This window comes from Panicum hallii, chromosome 9, assembly GCF_002211085.1.
Source record: "Panicum hallii strain FIL2 chromosome 9, PHallii_v3.1, whole genome shotgun sequence".
In the NCBI taxonomy this organism is placed as follows: domain Eukaryota; kingdom Viridiplantae; phylum Streptophyta; class Magnoliopsida; order Poales; family Poaceae; genus Panicum; species Panicum hallii.
In genome coordinates, this window is record NC_038050.1 from 2476517 (window position 1) to 2494307 (window position 17791).

Here is a 17791-nt window from a genome sequence, read left to right on the forward strand (position 1 = left end):
TATACTTTGTGGGCAGTGCTTTCAGATTCTAGGTGTCCCGTTAAATGGCAGCGAGTCAGTTCATCCTAGCCGTCGGATCGCGATCCAAGCGCTCGATGATGGCTGGGGATTGGCAATCATCGCCAGCCATCCATGACGAAAGGAGTAGGGCTTGACGTGCAAGTTCTGTGGTTGAAGTTGTTCGGTGGAGAGACCCGGTCATTCTTGAGAGGTTGGGTTTCTTTTTCCCTCCAATGGCAGGTGAACCGAACCCAAGGCGCGTGGTAACTGATAACAACCGAAGTGAACCAGTACAGGTCGGCAGGCGCCCACTGCAGCAGGTGGCTTCAAAATTCTTTAACCCGGAACCGTCTCGTCATTTTACCCAAGAGGCGGGCGGGCGTGTGGATGCTGCCGAGTGCCGACCTCGCCAAGGAATGTTCAGCACCAAAGTACCCATGCACCGGCGAGCGGTGATCAGCAAATACAAACCCAGATTTGAAAGAATGGTTCAAGGATTTTATTTTCCTAGGCAGAGAATCACTCACATATATATACCAGCACAAACATATCCAAGCAAAGCTAAGGAGTACAGAGAAAATACAAACTAAGGGAACAAATACACTACAATATCTGTACAAGGACCTGCATCTCTCTCTAACCTGCACACTGCACAGCACACTAGGAGCTGCTGTGAGATCTAACCGACGACACGGACTGTGCAGACACGGACGCCGTCGGGCTGTTCACCTCCCTCTCCCCATTGGCAACTCGTGGCTTCCCGCTGATCCTACTGATAGTCTCCTGGGCAACGTCGATGAACCAGTCGTCGCTTGGAAGGACCCTGCAGACATCAAGTGAGCACGTTAGCTTCGGTTTGAAGGGCACCGTGCCCTCGCAAGCAGGTATGTGCCTTCTGCAATGCAACCGTGTGCTCGCTCAACAACTTTTAGTGAGCACAAAAGAAGGATGTATTGATACGAGATAAAATGGTAAAAGTTTTTTTTACCTATCAGGGTCCATCCCAGTAGCAGAAAATGCTGCCATCGCCCTATCAATGATGTTCAAAATGACTTGATGCACGTGCCGAGATAAGAAACGCCCTTGCCCAAAAAGGATGACAAATTGCATATCCAGGTAGAACTGCAAAGGAAGGTAAAAATATGAATTACCATCGGTGGTATATAAGATGTAGAAGGGGATGTTTATTATCACGCAAAGGCCTGGGAGGCATTGAAACCTCCTTAACTGGAGGTGGAAAAAAAACAAGAAGTTAAAGGATCTAACCTGCTGAAGTCCAAGTGGACCCAAAGCCCTTGGTCCATCTTCGATCTCTTCCCAAAAGCTCTGGTCTTCTGAGAGCCAAAGCATGACTGTCTCCGTAAGTCGCATCATAAGCAATGTAGAAAACCTTTCCCTACCCACAAACATGTCTGATGCAATGCTTGCCATCTTATTTAATTTTCCATATAATTCCTGCAATAAACTGCGGATGAGATGATGCAGAAGACGAGAGTTTCTTGGGAAATTTTGCACGGTGCAACATGCAACAAATCAATTTCCATGACCTGCAATCACATGCCAAAAAACATGGAAATACCTGGAAAATCAGAGACGGAACCCATTCTGGATCTTCAACAGTATTATCCATATTTATGTACATGTCTGCGGTCAGATGGGAGTCACCATCGTCTGTGAATATAAGATCTAGAGCATGCTGTCTGCAGAAACTATCTCTAAGTTTGTCTACCGTGCGGTGCAGCTTCCTTTTCCATTCTCGTTGCTCTGCCGCGCGATTTTGTCTGTCAGGACCTCTGACTGGGTTCATAGAGTACAGCTTCATAGCTGCTCTGGGTAGCAACTCTTCAGCTAGTAAAGATGCATTAGCTAGCAGTGCTAACTGCTGCTCCTCCGTCTCTGCCATTCTAACAATCTTATTCCCTAAACCTTCCAAGTTAACTTCATCATCCACTGACCCTGGAAGAGCACTTACGAGCAAGTTTACATACGAGTCAAATATTTTCAGAAGCCCATCCATCGCGGAACCACCTAGCTGTAAGCTAACCAGTGGTCCAACATCCTCAAAGAAATCCTGCATGTCAAAGTTCCATTGAAATACAATAAGCGAATGCATGCATTGATTGTCAAAGTAAAAATGGAAATAAACTGTACATGTTGCATATAAAAGTGTACAAAATTTAATTAATAATATATCTGATAATAACAAAGAGGCCGCAATTTCAACTGCTGGAAACATTTCTTTTAAGGAATGAAAATTACCTGAACCATTGAATTGAAACGGTGAGCACTGCTTGAGAGCTTCGGCTGGAGTGCCAGACTACCAGCAGATGATCTAGCAAATGGACGTATACCAGTTGGAGGATAGGTGAGTATCCAGTCATCAGCTGCAGCTAAAGCAGCAGTACTCTCTTCAATTCTCCTCAAATTGGAATCCAATGCTTGCTCAACAGAGGGTCTGAATTGCTTCATTAGAACTGCTGAAAGTGATAGACCACGAGCTTCCAGCAATTCCGAATAACCAAGTGCTATCTTCACACATTCTGCAGCAGCTCTTAAGCCCCCACCAGCTGCACAAGAGGCTAAAGCATGCCTCTTTACAAGCAGTGAAAATGACATCGCCTGCTTAGTAGCCCAAGTAACCAATTCAGACATGTATGCTGGTTCATCACCAAAGACCTCGGCAGAGTCGCTGAGAGCCTGAGCTATAACACGAAAAACTTGCTGTGCAAGAGAAGCAGTGTATGCCCCACCATATGATGTGCTAGATGGTTGTATTGTTTGCATGTTTAATTGAAGCCTTTGATTGTGTGCACTGAGTAACAAACTATGAGCACGAGGTCCATCACCAAGCCTCTTGAGGGCAGAAGCTGCAGCGCGAAGCTCAACACCACAAGTAGAAGACTGGCAAGCAGCTTCAGCTAGCTGATCAGCCAATTTCTGACGATTTTCAGATATAGCCCTCTTTAAAGCCAGAATGTCAGCCGTACTAAGAGTTCCCTTCTGTTTTGCATCAGCAGCAATTTGTTCTGCTTCATCCAGGGCATCCAGTGCTTCATCAACTCTTCTTTCGGCTAGCGAAACATCAAGCATGTCAGGGAAATCTGTAGACCATTTCCATATTTCTGATGGTTCCTGATCTTCAACAGTGGATATGTCTTGCTCAGCAGAACCTTCAAGCCCTGTACTCAACGAATCTATCTGAACTCCTTCGGATAGACCATGAATCAAAGCTGATTGCGTACTTAGCAAATTTCTAACAGATAACAGCTCCCCTTCAAGGTCTGATATCTCCTTTGATGTTCTGTACCAGGAGACTAGTTTCAGAAATGCATTCCAAATTCATGAATCGGACAGAGGAGAAAGTAGCAATTATGTGAAAAACATGATAGCTTATGTTAAATATCTAACTATAATTTGCATGCCCCAAATTTCATGGTCCCTAAAGAAAACTTTTGGTTGTGAAGACAAAAGGAAAAATAGTTGATGGCATTTTATTATCAATTATTTGCTGGAGCGTGCTACTTAACAAACACTAACACAAATCAGTGAGAAACATGATCAATGGAAAAGTTGGAGCATCCATAATCCAAAGGTGGTAAAGTAACAAATGGGCAGCATAGAGCTTTTAGTATCATATACAGAAGTGTCGTTCAGAACAGTTCTAAGCAATTTATTGGAAACTGCCACCAATATAAAATTTCATTTAGTTTAAAATTTAAGCATTCATTTCCACACCTGATGAATGCAGCATAATTTGCATAAACACTTCTGCGCATCTCTTCAGCAGAAGCCTTCTTTAGATCTTGCAGATAAGAACACAGGTGCCTTATTTCCTGTCATAAATTTAGAATATCAGCACTGTTTCACTTCTCCAAGAATATTGTTGATCATGCTCACTGCTAAAATGCAATACAGATGAATTAGAGATTTCTTTAAAAAAATAAAAAAGCCTCTTGTTTCCACTTCTTAGCCAAAATTGACATCTATCCCCTACTTCCAAATGAATCAGTTGAACTTAGCACGCGAATATCTGCATATTCAATGTCATAGCCACGTAAGGACCGTCCAAATGTACACAACAAAAGGAAAGTTTCCCCTTTTTCAGAAACCTTCACAATCCTCGTAGTAACATTTTAATAGCCAAGGGCAACAACACCCCAGCAACTAATGATCAACTGCTCTTCTGGTTGTCAAAGTTTAGGAGTCTAAGTCAAGTTCTGTAACTTCAGCTTGAGCATGGACCAATCTGGCCCATAAAAAATATACGCAGCTATACCTGCGTATTCTCGGAAAAAAAAAACAATGGCAACAGCAGCATTCTGACTAGGCAGTGTGCCTCCCAGAATGAGCTATCTAGGATTCTCGGGTCAACTATCTGAAGCAAGATAAATCTACCCTTAAAAATACTGCAGGGTTCAAAGTTTCGTTTGTTTCTTAAACAAAACGGTTTGTCATGATCAATTTCCTTGACAGGGCCACCACAATTCCACTCGAGTTTTCATTTAAGATTTACGAAGATATGATTAGAAACACTCTGCCTGTGCCTACATATAACGCAAAAGTAGCGTCCCTACGCACTCTGCTCGAGTGCTCTGCTTCCTTCGTGCTCCAGCAAAAGGTGCCAAACCGAAATTCTATCATGCAAACTTATTCTGACACGTTTAGTCTCCGCGGTGCAGTAGTAAATTTGTTAGAAATTCGCATAACTTAACCTAAACCCAGAGAGAGTCATCCGCACACTCGAAAAATCTCTCTATAACAACCAAATCGTAATTATTAAGCCCAATTCGCACTTGTCTCCGAAACGCGTAGAGAACACTGAACCCCGTATCCCTCGGGCTTGCGAGCGAGCAAAAAGGACGCGACCCTTGGACCACCACTCGAGGCCAATTTCGGGTTCGGGTAGGATGAAATTCCTCACCTTCTCGTCCATGGTGCGGCACTTGGACTGCACGTAGGCGTCGGGGTCGAAGTTGTCGGTCTTGAATATCTTGAGCTTGTCCGCCAGCTGCACCCCGCCGTCGCCGCCTCCCGCGCCGGCCGCCGCGTTCACCGGGAACACGCCGGAGTGGCCGGCAGGCCGCGACCTCGACGACTTGGCGGACGCCATCGGCCGAGAGAAACCCTACTCCCAGGGCCCAGGGCTTGCTCCCCTCCCCGCCTCCGTATGGAGATCTAGAAGCTTCTAGAAGTGGGTTTCTCGCTCGCCTTGGGAGTTCAGCTCGGGCGCTTGGGCATTTCCGTGTCTCGATTGGCGTGTGCTGAGGATTTCGGGAGGGAAGGAATGGAGACTCTTGTTGCCGTGTTGGACGGTTGCCAAAGGTGGAAAGGTAGCCTCAGGCAGTTTAGCTCTTAGCTGTTCCTCCTATGATTTTGATATCTTTTTATTCCAGGGAGAAAGGGTTAAAGAGAGACGAACGAATTTGGAGTGCACTGATGAATTTCATTGAAACTTAAATTTGACAGTTGAAATCTGGTACGGAATTAAAGGAGAAATAGCTGTGCTCGGAGCATTGGCCTAATGTTGACACGTCTTGGTTTAGTCAATGTAGACAAGTAGCTGTAAAAAGGTTTTCAAGGCAGTTTTTCATTTTTTTTCATGTGGTGGCCATTCGTACTCTTCTTTTTTTTCAGTGCCATATTCTTTTATTAAAAATAAACAATTGTCTTTGTTTATATATTTCTTTATTGCTCTGAGTTGTAGAATCAGATGCCATTTGTGATGATTTCTTTTTGATATATGTCTCGTTACTTGTTTGTTGGAGACTTGGGGGGATAAAAAGTTATATAGCTTATTTGCAATTCTAGCAATAAGTATCTTGTAAGTTTGTTAAAACAGAATGTGGAACTTTGTTAATCCATGTTACACGCCTTGAGCAGTAGTAATGGAGAAAATAATGGCGTGTTGGTGGGGGTTTTTTTTGAAGAAACTGTTGGTGGTTTATGTGTTGAGCCACCTCATGCAAACTAGAAAAAAAAATTACAACCACATTTCATTTTGCACAAATATCACATGCCCCTGTTAAGTAGAGAGCCAAATGAAAAGGATGGAGTTTCTAACGATCCAGAGGAGGGAGTCGAGGAGTGGTGGAAGAGAGCTTAGCGCTGCTTCCTGCAGCACAGAAGCGCTCAGTTGCAGCCATTTTGATGTACACAAGCTGGAACTTGTGGAAGGAGCGGAACAGGAGAGTTTTTTTATCAAAAATGCTTGCAGCCGCACCAAGTAGTCCTGCAGATCAAGGAGGAAGTTAACTTGAGGAGGGGTGGCATGTGGCACACCCGTGGTGTTCTAATTTAGTTTCAATGTTTAGAGGAGTTTTAAAATTTCTTTGTAATATTAACTGTACTTGAACTGTTTTTGCTGCTTTCTTTTCAAATGCATAGGCAGTGCTCCTGCCAATTTTTCCAAAGAAAAAAAGGATGGAGTTTCTTTAGCATAAACAATCCAGGCATAATTTCTATTACATTCCCTAAATGCTGCTTACACAGGATGACATGAAAACTTCAAACAAGAAGATAAACAAAAAGTTGCAAACCAAACTCGCGCTATGGCAAATCGATCAGATTCCGGCAGACAGCACGACAGTCTCTGCCCACCACATTAAAATCCCAGGCTGGAAGGCAGCACCGCAGCACAGCCCAACTGCCGGGAGCACAAAGCTGCGTCGCTGGTGCACAGTCAGCACATCCCGACGTCTCATCACAAAAGCTAAAAGAAAAAAAGAGAGTACGCGTGTCTTTTGCTGCTCGTCTCTTTATCCCTCTGGCTTCCTTCCACCTCCTCCGATTCGTATAACAGTATCTCCCCTGCCTGCTATGAATGCCACTCGAATGCGTCGCGCCCGGCGCCCATCACGCGAGGACGGAGACGAAGGCGACCAGCGCCGACGACGCGAGGTAGACGACGACCGCGCCCGGCTTGCTCCCGGAGCCGGCGCCGCCCGCCGGCGACGAGCTCGTGGCGCTCTTCCCGCCCGCGGCACCTGCAACACGTACAATACATGAGTTCCAGTAGCCAGTAGAGCAGTACACGCTCCTATTTTGGCTGTAGCTTCTTTCTCTCATCTGCAGCTCATCATTTCTTGAGGACGACATGCCAGTACATCCGCACCGCGCGACCGTCGTTGGCCGGTCAGATCACGTACGTGTATGTTCCCAACCGTGCGTGCACGCGTACGGTGCGGTTGGGTCGGACCACCATACCACGGGTAGCCGGGTGGCATTCAACTTTCGTGTCACCTCAGGCTTGAATGCATGCTCGCGATCGGTCGCGGCGTTCCCTGTAGCTTTCGTTCTCGACTCGGCGTTCCCAGCACCGCGGCAGGGCACGTCGGGTCGGGGATAGCGTGGGGCCTTGGCGTACGTGTCGCGCGGCGCGTACGTCCCGGTCGTAGTCGTAGCACCCCGCTACGGCCTACGGGATACGTACGTACTAGTACAGGGAACAGAAAGCTGAGGAAGTTTCCGGACAGGGGTCACTGCCACTGGGTCATCAGGACCACGGATCAAGGGCAAGGCCAGGAAGACAGTGGGTCAATGGCCATGGCTCTGCGGGCAGCAAGATGCAAGTGGATGATGATGATGATGATGATGCAGGTGCCAACTGCCAAGTGAAAGAACGCGATCCGGTGGCCATGCATGTCATGTGCTCTTAATTCTCATGTGGTTTTTGTACCAGCGTTACATGTGGTTCAAAAAGGTCACGGAAACTGTAGCTTTGTATCTATCTTGTGCTAGGATAAAGTGGGAAAAAGTTGAAGAAGAAAGATAAGTTTTAATTAACGTACCGGTTGCAGCGGCGGGTATGGCCGCGGTGCCGTTCTGGGACTCGTGCTTCCTCGCGTACTCCTTGAAGATCTCCGCCTCGGGGGCGTCCGGCGACATCCCAAGGATCTCTGCAGGGTGAGAGTGGCATCCAGACGTTAGCAACTTACTAACGACAGTGTTGACGCACGTGCCAATATAATTTTGATCGTCAACGGACACGCAGCACCAAGTTTTCAAATCAAAAGTTACCCCAGAATCTCTCCAATGCAAGTTCTAAAGTTTGTACTAGGTTCTAGCTACCGGAGCCTGCCAGACCAACTGTGCCGCGCACACGGACAGCCTACTCTGGTGGCTCCTGCAGCCGCAGCTGGATCGGATCAGCACTAGTGTTGCTGTCCCGTAGCCACCTTTTACAGTGCCGTCGTGCACGACCGAGTACACACGCACGGTGTCGTGCACCTGCACGGCTAGCTCGTTAATTTGGACGCTTGTGCATGCCGCCAGTGCAATGCACGGATTCAGTAGCTGTGGAGGTGGCGGTGTACTAGCTTCTTTCATCAAAAAAGGAGGAGGAGGAGGAGAAGAAGCAGACATAGAGGTGGTGTGGTACTAGCTAGGACACGACGTACTGGGGCAGTCGGAGAAGGTCGCGGGGTAGTTGCAGAGGGAGGGCAGGTCCATGGCGCGGGTGACGTTGATCTTGAAGCCCAGCGCCGGCTCGTCGCGGTCCTTGACCAGCACGCACAAGCACTTCTTGCTGGCGGCCACCACCTGCTTGAGCCCCGCGCAGCAGTCGGGCGTCGGCGCCCGCGCCGTCGCCTTGTCCTGCACGAACGTCAGGCACGTCGCCAGGCCCATCAGCTGGTTCGCGCACTCCGCCCGGTCCGCCGCGAAGTCCCCGCTCGCCACGCCCGCCAGCGCCAGAGCCACCAGCAGCGCCACCATCGCCGCCGCCGACCTACGACCGCCGTGCGCGAGGGCGGCCATGATGCCTGACACGATCGGCCGGTCGACCTGCAGGCGGTGTCGTGGCGTGTGTGTTCTTGTGGGTGAGAGAGAGAGAGAGAGAGAGAGAGAGAGAGAGAGAGAGAGAGCGAGCGAGAGCGAGAGAGAGCTTAGAGGAGCTGAGGAGAGGAAGCAGTGGGCGATACGGCATGGGCGTGTGCTTGGGGCAGGATATATAGGCATCGCGGCCGCAGCTGGCGAGGTCAGCAAGCTAGCTAGCTCGGCGGGTTGGTTGGGTCACCCGGTTGTTCGCCCACAGCTAGTAGGGGCACGATCCGGTCGAGTGGAGCCCATCGCGGAGCCAGCCAGTGGCGTGGCGGAGCGAGACACGTTCGACCGCTAGTATTTATTGATTGGTAGACGGGTGCGTGGCCCGTCCCGTGCGCTTGCGATTGATGAAGGTTGGTTGGGAGATCGCGTTGCGTGCGTGCGCGGTTCGTGGAGAGGGGTGTGTACCACTGCTGGAGAGACTGGACTCCGGCAGGAAGTGCTGGTGGTCTCGCGAGCTCCAGCCTTCCAGGCAGGGGTCGCAGGGCTGGCTGGCGCGGTGCTGCCGGCCGGCCGCGGCCGCTGCCACCGCTCGAGCTAGGACGTGGCGCCTGGCACGCACACGTGAATGGTGATGGCCGGTGGGACGGTACACGTCACAATATGCCATGCATCTGGCTTCGATTCATAAATCCTACTACTTTCATTTTTATTTAAATATCGTATTATATTTATATCAGATCTGGAATCGCGCATATGACGTACATATAATTTAGAATAATAATAGAATATGATCCACGCCCTACATCAGTTGTAACTGCTTGTAGTAAGATCAGTTGGAACTGAAGAAAACTAGCAGAATAGTACTCGGGTAGGACTCATAAGCTCGTATTTGGCTAGAACTTCCATGTAATTCTATCCCTCCAGATTATATAAGGGCGGACAGGGATCCTCTCCAAACATAACATCATCTAAGACAATACAAACCACCACACATGACGTGAGGTATTATGCTCTCGCCGGTCCGAACCTTTCTAAATCTTGTGTTACTTGCACCTTCAAGTTTCTGATCTCGACGACACCCCACTTACAATCTACCACCTCGGTGATATCCCTCGGTAGGATTGGAGGTTAAACACCGACAGCTAACTTTGACCAAGTATATAGAAAATATAGCAATAACTACACTATCCAAAATATGCACTATCATGGATTCAATGAAATAAATTTGCTATTGTAAATATTATTATTTTTTTATAAATTTGATTAAAGTTGTTCAAATTTAATTTAGGACAAACCTAATACGATATCTACTATTTTAAATAAAAATAGAGGAAGTAATAGTAATAAACATTATAATGTGTCCTGGAATGTGAGTAACAATAAATCCTTAAAGCTAGTCGTAGTCGTACTACATGCCGAGTGAGGATCGGAGAAACTTAAGTCGCGCACGGTCTGTGAAGGCAAAGCGGTTTGAGAGAGAGAGAGAGAGAGAGAGAGAGAGAGAGAGAGAGAGAGAGCGCTGTGTTCTCCGTGTATGATCATTGCCGCCTGATTACCGAACGGACTGAGCTAGCTCGATCCGAGTCGTGGACTGGAGGCGCACGTACGTGCTGGAGCTAAGCAGCGTGCCGGTTGGTCGCGTACGGACTCACAGTAAGCACCGGCACCGGAGCTGGGCTGGAACTGGAAATGGAGGCACGCCGGCAATGATTGGAGAACACGGCCGGCCGGAACAGTTCCGAAAAAAGAGAGAGGCTTTTACTTCATCGCATGGAGCCTGGACACCATGCATACATTGCCTCCAATCCTGCTCACTGTTCCCATGTCCCAGGACGCAGTACCGAAGCAGCGACAGCGTACGAGCTAGCACGCGCGGCAGGAGCGCCTCCTCGCCGACGCCGTCGCCGGGCAGCGGCTCGGAGCTCTGGCGCTGCTGGTGAAACACTGTGCATGAGTGGTACCGTGTCGGGTTGCTGGTCATGGGCCGGACGGCCGATCATTGATTCTGATCTAGTTTTACGACTTGATTACCAATAACTAGATAGACCTGCTCATTGATGGCGCCCATCCGCCCACCCGTCCGTCCGGCTAGGATTCATTGGCACTGGCAGCTCGCCGCCGCCGCTGCAGCTCCAAAGTTTCAGGACTACGGATCGGAAGAGCGTGCAACTCGTGACGGAAATGGCATGACCGCACAAGCAGGAGCAGTACACAGCCTCCTTGCCTACATGCCTACTGGTAGGCGGTAGCTTGCTAGAGGGCATAGGCGGCTATGGCTCACCATCCCGTCCATGGCCGTTGCCTTTCCTGGGAGATCCGATCCAATCCCATGGCGCGCGATTGGCCGAGTCCCGGTTGATCGAACTTTCGTTGAACGCTGTGCGCTGGTCGATGGAGCACATGCTACGCTCTCGCTCCGGTCGCTTTGAGAGTGCTCCAGTAGATAGACAGCGTCGCTCATAATTGGCGGTGCAATTGCTGATCTTGACACGTTCTTCTTCATAAGCTAAGCCTCTACGCCGTGTCACGATCGACAGGGAAGACTTTGAATGCGTACAGGTGCTGATGATGAGGTGCGTGTCAAGAGGGAAAGTGGTGGCACGCTGTTCTTAGCGCACGCACGCAATGCAACTTACCATCAGCACTCGAATGGGGTTTTCTTATTGACAGGCGCCCAACGGTCGATATTACCAGAGTTTCCGTACAGCGACGTGCATCTTTGTTCATCCGATCAATCTACAGCATTTTTTTTAAAAAAAAAAAGTGGCCGCCGCTCGATCGCCGGTGACTAACTGAACATGCTTAAATACTTCGGTTATGCAGCTCAATCAATCGAGCATTCCAAAGTTCAGATATCTCTTTCTGAATTCTGATCGAGCAAGAGCTTAACTTAACGAGTAGCAGTACTGCTAATAATAAATACAGGCAGCAGTCGGCCAGCCTCTCCCTTGCCGTTCGTGTGTAAACTAAGGCCAAAGTAGTTGCATAGCACGATCGAACGAGGCGCCCTGTCGACCCCAAGTCGTCAGCGAAATGATTACCGCTACAGCAGCTACGGGAGCTGCAACGAGTGTGCAGAGGCACTCAATGGGCAGTTGCACTGAATGCACACCCTCTGAACTGTCATGCCCTGTCAAACGATGCGCCCGCCCTCGAGCTCAGGTCGTTAGCGAGAATGGGATGACGGCGCGATAGCCATGGAAGGGAAGCTGCACTGAATGCGCGTCCAACTGTTTAACGTCGCTAGCCATGGAATGGAAAGCCGCACTGAATGTGCAACTGCACTGAAAGCGAGAACGCGAGCATGGGCAGGCAGGACGAGAGGATCAGGAGGAGATCGCCGCTGCCTGAACCCTCGAGGCACTCCCACCACGGTTTCGTTGGTCCTTGCTCCAACGCCCAGGGGAACGAGGGGCCGCCGGCCGTTAACACTTCACCCACCCAGCACCTGCAGCTGCGTGCCCCATCGATCCATACATGCAGGTGCCGTGAGAAAAATCCTCCCTTGTACTGAATCCTGCCCGTGCGCAGGGGAACGCTGGCATCCGAAATTCCGAGTGGGAGTGGCCAACTGAGAGTCTGAGACACCCACCGCCGCGAGGCGTTTGTGGCTGGAGCTGCGTCCACGCAGAGGCAGGGGGTGATGGGCGGCGTCGCGCCGTGTCGCTGTAGCGGCGGTTCGCGGTTGGCGCCGCGCTGCCGCCGCCGCAGCGCGCCTCGTGCTTGTCGTGCCGGATTACGGGCCTGGCAGCCGCGAGATGGTTAGTGTTTATGTTTCTTGGGGGCGGTGCTGGCCTCCATGTTGGCAGAACGAAGCCCGCCGGTACGTGTTCTTTTCTCCTTCACTGCCCGGCTGCCCCTCTGCCTGGGAGAAGACTAGAAGAAGAAGAAGAACAAATTGCCATCGGCGCATTGAAAAGGCTCATGAATGGTCCATCATGCTACGATAGAGTGACGGCAACTGCATATCTTGTGGATATTGCGCAACCGTTTTCAGATTCGTTTCTTGATGGCTCTGATTCACCTGGAAATCGTGTATCCATGGCCGCCCAGTGAGGCAGTGACCGATGAACACGATCTGGCTGCCGTCCGTAGCGAGAGCAGTTTTACAGGTTGCATGTGTCTCGGACGGCACCTTGTCTGTTACGGCACCAGAAGAAGCAACCACGATAGCCCCTCAAAAAAAGAAAAAAGAAAAAGAAGCAACCATGATAAGCTCGTTTTACACGAGAGGTAGCTGCGAGCGGGCACCGACGTAGTGTCGATTGTTAACCAATCCAACTTCGACACGAGGTCGACACCGTAATGTCAGCTTTCACCATACTGGAGCTGCAACTGCAAGGACGCGAAGTATCCCGCTTTATCACAACAACGATATACAGAAAAAATATCAATAGAAACTTAAGGCCGAACGATTGATATGTCATCAACAGGATTGAAGTGAATGTGTAGAGCACTAAACTCCAGGGTACAACAATCACTGTCAAACGCTTGGATCATCAGAAAGGGCAAAGATCACTACAGTTGCCTACTCTCTGCAAAATTGAGCACTAGTGTCTTGCAAACCTATTTCACGTATCATGACATCTTGGCGGCATCAGCTTTGCTCAGGTCCGAGCCTTCATAGTTGAGGAGCTTATGCAGCGGGAGAACGAGTGGTGCCAGCGATGCCAGCACGATGCAGAGTATTGCTGCGATTCCAACCCACCAGGCAAAAACTGGGATCCCAAGCATAAGTTCATCGCAAACTGCACAGAGATTCATTAATCCATCAGACAGGTCCAGCACAAGCCCACTGATTGATACTAGTCTGAAATTTTACTGGGAACAAACGACCAAGGTTGCAAAGGTGTCTACTGGCACAGTGCATGAACTTGTTCTTAGATATTTTTGAATGACTACTAATAATGTGGAACTGAAAACAAGCGGATGCCGGATGCTTGGTATCTTATTAAATGGGAACAGCAGAAATTCATGAAAATTCAGTTAGAACACCCAACCACTCAATCATAAAGCGTCCACTACTCCACTAGTAGGACTAGGACCAATGAGAGCATGCAAAAAAAGGGATTCAGATCAATGAATTAGAGAAATCTAGAATAGAAATAGAAGCTGTTAGGTAGTACTGTAGTATTAAGTTAGTGTACTGAGCTCTGCCTTTTCTTAGCTAAGTTGGAAGAAACTTAGCTTTCCAAATCTAAGGTCATGCATCAAGCATCCAAGCCTAATATGATTTTTACAAATAATCTTTGCAAAGCTTTCAGTTCAAGGATAAACAGTGTAATAACAAGCATTGAGCACTGATGAACCAACTTAGGAAATGCATGATGCTGTTCAAACCACTGATTATTCATACGGATAATAATAAAATTACAGAGCCTGATTCATCCAGTACTATCTTCAGGAGTAAAATGATGCATTTTTTCAGCTCATATATACATGCTAAAGGTTCTAACAGGTTTTGACTAAGGGGGTGATTGGTTGCCTGCAACAAGTCGAACCAGGCCCGTGGCATGCAGGTAGCGCCAGTTTGGTTGCTTGCTTCAGTCATCGGGCCAGGTTCACGGCGTGCAAACTCATCCCCGCAGCCAGGCTCCGGGGGAACGTGAGAATCGGCCGTTTCTGCTGGGCTTGGTTGGCGGGGTGCAGCGGTGGGCAGCAGGCACGTAAAAAAAGCGGATGGGGACTGAACAAACAGGCAACCATTCACTGTTTCTACATATCCTGCTTCTGAACGAACAGATAACCAATCAAGGCCCTTTGCATGTGGCGAGCCTGGCTTGGGGGAGCCTGGCTGGCTGGTGCGACACAGGCTGGGCTCCTCCGGGCAACCAATCACACCCTAATCCCATCGTAATTTCGTAAAAGACGTCTGAAATGAATTACAGTGAAACACTAATGCCATACCAATGTTAAAAAGTGTGAGTTCTCTCTCTGGCACATTTGGCTTCGCCACCACACCCTCAGGCTCCACAGTGACAAGAACATAAACCTGAAATCAATCACATACAGCTATAAAAAAATCACCACATGAACGCATGCCATTGAGATTTATGCAGGCAAGAAACAAATACAGCTCATTGGTTGATGACTGATCAAAACTAACCGGGTTGCTACCCTCAGCCTTGAAAATTATCTTCTCTGTGTTGAGCAGCCTCCTGTTCTTGCTGCTCCAGTTCGCATCGTCAGGATCGTCTACAAGCCGAATAGAAAAGCTGGAGGGTATCTACAGACACAGACATAATTACATAAACACAGCCGCTAAGAACACGAAGATGATGCAATTTCGTTTCTCTCTCACATGAAGGGCACAGATCATACGGAGGCCGGGTAGGAGATCTTGACTTCGTACCACGCGGACGGCCGCAGCCCGTCGATCCTGTAGACCCGCCGGCCGTGGCGCAGTGGCATCGTCTCGCCCACCAGCTCCTTGCCGACGCTAAGCACCCTCGTCAACTCCTCCGCGCTGCAGGGGAACGCACTGTGCGGTCAGGAGGGAGAGTGGAACAGGGAAGCGAAGCGAATCAAGGCAGGGGGACGAGGGGTAGACCTGTGCGCGGCGGAGGAGAGCAGCAGCAGCGCCGGGATGAGGAGGAGGACGATGCGGCCGCGGCATGGCGAGGCGAGCGGCCGCCGCGGAGATGGCATGCCGATGGCTCTATGCAACGACGGCCGTCGGAGATGAGCCGGACAGAGAGAAGCGTCAGGACTCGGAGAGGAGTTGACGGTGGCCTTGAGGAGGCTAGATGGGCCTTCAAAGTCGGAAACAGGCTGCTATCGGGTCCATGTTACAAGCAGTCCAATTTATTGGGTTGGGCCTTTTCCTACGAATAATTATTGGGCTGATATTCTTAGCACACTTTTTGCGCGCGAACTTGCGGTTTAGTGTTGTGACTGCACTTTCCTCCGAAAAGAAGCAGAGTGATGACTGCAGGATTCTCTGTCTCTCAAAAGCAGCTGCATATTCTTTTTTGTTTAGGACTGGAGATTAACAATTCATCATGAAGAAAACAGTTCATTATCCAGTAGAAGAGGAGTTGGGCAGAGTCGCAAGACAGCAGCATTTCGCAATGGCCGCAAAGGCGCAAAGGAACAGTGGGTCAGTGGCGAGCTGGGGAGCTCAAGTTGTCTGTGATCAAGTTGTCCAGTCCACTAGCGAGGAGCCCGGGAGTGGAGTCTCGTCTCGGCCACTGGCGGCCAACGCAGTGCAAGTTGCGCGTCTCTTTTGCTGCGAAAAAGAAAAGGGAGGGGCGCTTCCTTTCCGCTGGTGCTGCCCCCGTTGGCCGCCAGCCAGTGAGCCAGAGATACGGAGACGAAGAGAAAAAGTTGCTTTCGGCGCCCGCGTTTGAATCCTTTGCGCCACCGCATTCCAAGCGAACAAGCGTGGGACGGGCCAGCCGAGGGATGCCAAGCATGTTCCAGAAGAATCCCAAACGAGTCAAAGAAATGCTGGCGCCTTGCCAAGGTATCTGGTCACCGAATCTCGAAGCAACTCGTGCAGTACAAAAGAAGAAGAAGAAGAAGATAGGGCACGTTGCAGCGCTGCAGGTCTTCTCACCCCAATCGTCCCGCATTTTCCGTCCCATGCACGGGTGCACGGGCAACGCGTGACTGCGTCGAATGAAGAGCTCGGACCCTGGTATGCAGAGCCTGTTTAGTTTGCGTGACGGAAAGGCAAAAAAAATTTTTACAAAGAAATTTTACTAATTTAAAGTATTAAATAAAATCTATTTAAAAAACTTTTTGCATGGATGGATTGTAAATCACGAGACGAATCTAATGATACTAATTAATCCATGATTAAACAATAATTAGCGGATGGTACTGTAGCATTACTGTTGCAAATCATGGATTAAGTAGGTTCATTAGATTCGTCTCGCGATTTACAGCCCATCCATGCAAAAAGTTTTATAAATAGACTTCATTTATTACTTCAAATTAGTAAGATTCTTTAAAAATTTTTACGTTTACGATTTTTTTATGTTTACGGGCCGCAAACTAAACAAGTAGCGGTAGTTTTCCGTTTCGCCCTGCGCTCTCCCAAATTCCTCCACATTTTTCTGCGCCCACACGGGGGAGGGAAGAAAACTGACACGCCAACTTGGCGGAGTACCTCCCGGGTTCTTCGCTCTTCTCGGCGCACTTGGGTCTCGTGCAGAGGACGAGGACGAAACGTCGAAACCGGAGACGATTTGTCCTTTGATGTGGTGCTGTTTGAAGTTTCCCGTTGGATGGGGATTGCAGAGTCGGTCTCCGTCCCTTGTGTACTTCGGCGTCAGCTGGGATGGGACTGGGAGTGCAGCGCAGGAGAGGGGAGCAGACAATTCTGAACTCGATGGACCAGCTGGTCCGGACAGATTGGCTCGTCGCCGTCGTTACGAGCCCCGGACCGATTCAAGATTGCTGCCGGACCGGGGCCCACCGGCGCAAGGGACGGGGCACGACAGCGAACAGTTCCCTGACCGAGTAACTCGTTCAGTTGGTCACCACTTTTGGGAAAGACAAGAATGTCTCGACCCATCTGTACTCGGCACTCCCCTGTTTTCTCCCATGATTTACTGAGAGCACAGATGATAAAGATACAAGGGAGGAGCCGATAAAGGTTGAACAGGTTTATCTTTCTCTTTCGTTGTTGACAGTATAATTATCAGTATATGTTTATGAAGGAGCATCTCTATATTTGCAGTTGTATGTTGACTTCTTCTCTTATCGCACGCTCTTTTTCGGATAGAGATAAGATGTTAGCTTAAAAAGTATGCAAAAATGCAGACATGCGCAGGATGTCAGAGGAACAGCCAAACTACACTTGGATACCACAGAATCAGAAAACTACTCCGATCCGACCGGTCGACCGGACCAAAACAAACGACCAAATCATAGTGTCAGATAAGCAAACAATGCAACTCCACCTCCATCAGACCGTGTCAGGCCAAATATTTTAGCCGAAGCACCCGGAGCGTATTCCAAGGCCGTTCGCCCATCACAGGCGTCTCATTCGCTTGGCCGGTCTCAATTTTTATTGATCGCA

At 49.2% G+C, this 17791-nt stretch overlaps 3 protein-coding genes across 5 annotated transcripts; all 3 read right to left on the reverse strand.

Annotated features, from left to right (window-relative positions):
* Window positions 1-502: 502 nt before the first annotated feature.
* On the reverse strand, window positions 503-5335 carry LOC112874749 (exocyst complex component EXO84B-like). Its single transcript, XM_025938258.1, has 7 exons — window positions 4922-5335; window positions 3736-3833; window positions 2260-3301; window positions 1580-2071; window positions 1267-1455; window positions 989-1122; window positions 503-823 (listed from the first exon to the last, which is right to left on the reverse strand). The coding sequence occupies exons 1-7, from the start codon at window positions 5108-5110 to the stop codon at window positions 661-663; spliced, it is 2307 nt and encodes a 768-aa protein (XP_025794043.1). The 5' UTR covers window positions 5111-5335; the 3' UTR covers window positions 503-660.
* A 1188-nt stretch (window positions 5336-6523) lies between these two features.
* LOC112874750 (protein YLS3-like) lies at window positions 6524-10377 on the reverse strand. Of its 2 annotated transcripts, XM_025938260.1 has the most exons (4): window positions 10367-10377; window positions 8397-8725; window positions 7788-7895; window positions 6524-6983 (listed from the first exon to the last, which is right to left on the reverse strand). In XM_025938260.1, the coding sequence occupies exons 2-4, from the start codon at window positions 8710-8712 to the stop codon at window positions 6853-6855; spliced, it is 555 nt and encodes a 184-aa protein (XP_025794045.1). In that variant the 5' UTR covers window positions 8713-8725; window positions 10367-10377; the 3' UTR covers window positions 6524-6852. The 2 variants fall into 2 exon arrangements, with proteins under 2 accessions (XP_025794045.1, XP_025794044.1); XM_025938259.1 differs by lacking the exon at window positions 10367-10377 and having other exon boundaries at window positions 8397-9051.
* A 2782-nt stretch (window positions 10378-13159) lies between these two features.
* On the reverse strand, window positions 13160-15476 carry LOC112875697. Of its 2 annotated transcripts, none has more exons than XM_025939639.1 (5): window positions 15314-15476; window positions 15109-15229; window positions 14870-14989; window positions 14671-14755; window positions 13160-13511 (listed from the first exon to the last, which is right to left on the reverse strand). In XM_025939639.1, exons 1-5 carry the CDS (start codon window positions 15409-15411, stop codon window positions 13342-13344), a joined length of 594 nt encoding a protein of 197 aa, XP_025795424.1. In that variant the 5' UTR covers window positions 15412-15476; the 3' UTR covers window positions 13160-13341. The 2 variants fall into 2 exon arrangements, with proteins under 2 accessions (XP_025795424.1, XP_025795423.1); XM_025939638.1 differs by having other exon boundaries at window positions 15085-15229.
* Window positions 15477-17791: the final 2315 nt, after the last annotated feature.

Coding starts and splice junctions, on each gene's coding strand:
- LOC112874750 (XM_025938259.1), bottom strand. CDS start 8,955: ATGCCTATATATCCTGCCCCAAGCACACGCCCATGCCGTATCGCCCAC. Junction 7,896..8,396: donor GACCTTCTCCGACTGCCCCA/GTACGTCGTGTC, acceptor CTCACCCTGCAG/AGATCCTTGGGATGTCGCCG. Junction 6,984..7,787: donor CATACCCGCCGCTGCAACCG/GTACGTTAATTA, acceptor TACGTGTTGCAG/GTGCCGCGGGCGGGAAGAGC.
- LOC112875697 (XM_025939638.1), bottom strand. CDS start 15,411: ATGCCATCTCCGCGGCGGCCGCTCGCCTCGCCATGCCGCGGCCGCATC. Junction 15,230..15,313: donor CTCTCCTCCGCCGCGCACAG/GTCTACCCCTCG, acceptor GTTCCCCTGCAG/CGCGGAGGAGTTGACGAGGG. Junction 13,512..14,670: donor ACTCACACTTTTTAACATTG/GTATGGCATTAG, acceptor ATCTCTGTGCAG/TTTGCGATGAACTTATGCTT.
- LOC112874749 (XM_025938258.1), bottom strand. CDS start 5,110: ATGGCGTCCGCCAAGTCGTCGAGGTCGCGGCCTGCCGGCCACTCCGGC. Junction 3,834..4,921: donor GCCGCACCATGGACGAGAAG/GTGAGGAATTTC, acceptor AATTTATGACAG/GAAATAAGGCACCTGTGTTC. Junction 2,072..2,259: donor GTTTCAATTCAATGGTTCAG/GTAATTTTCATT, acceptor TTTGACATGCAG/GATTTCTTTGAGGATGTTGG.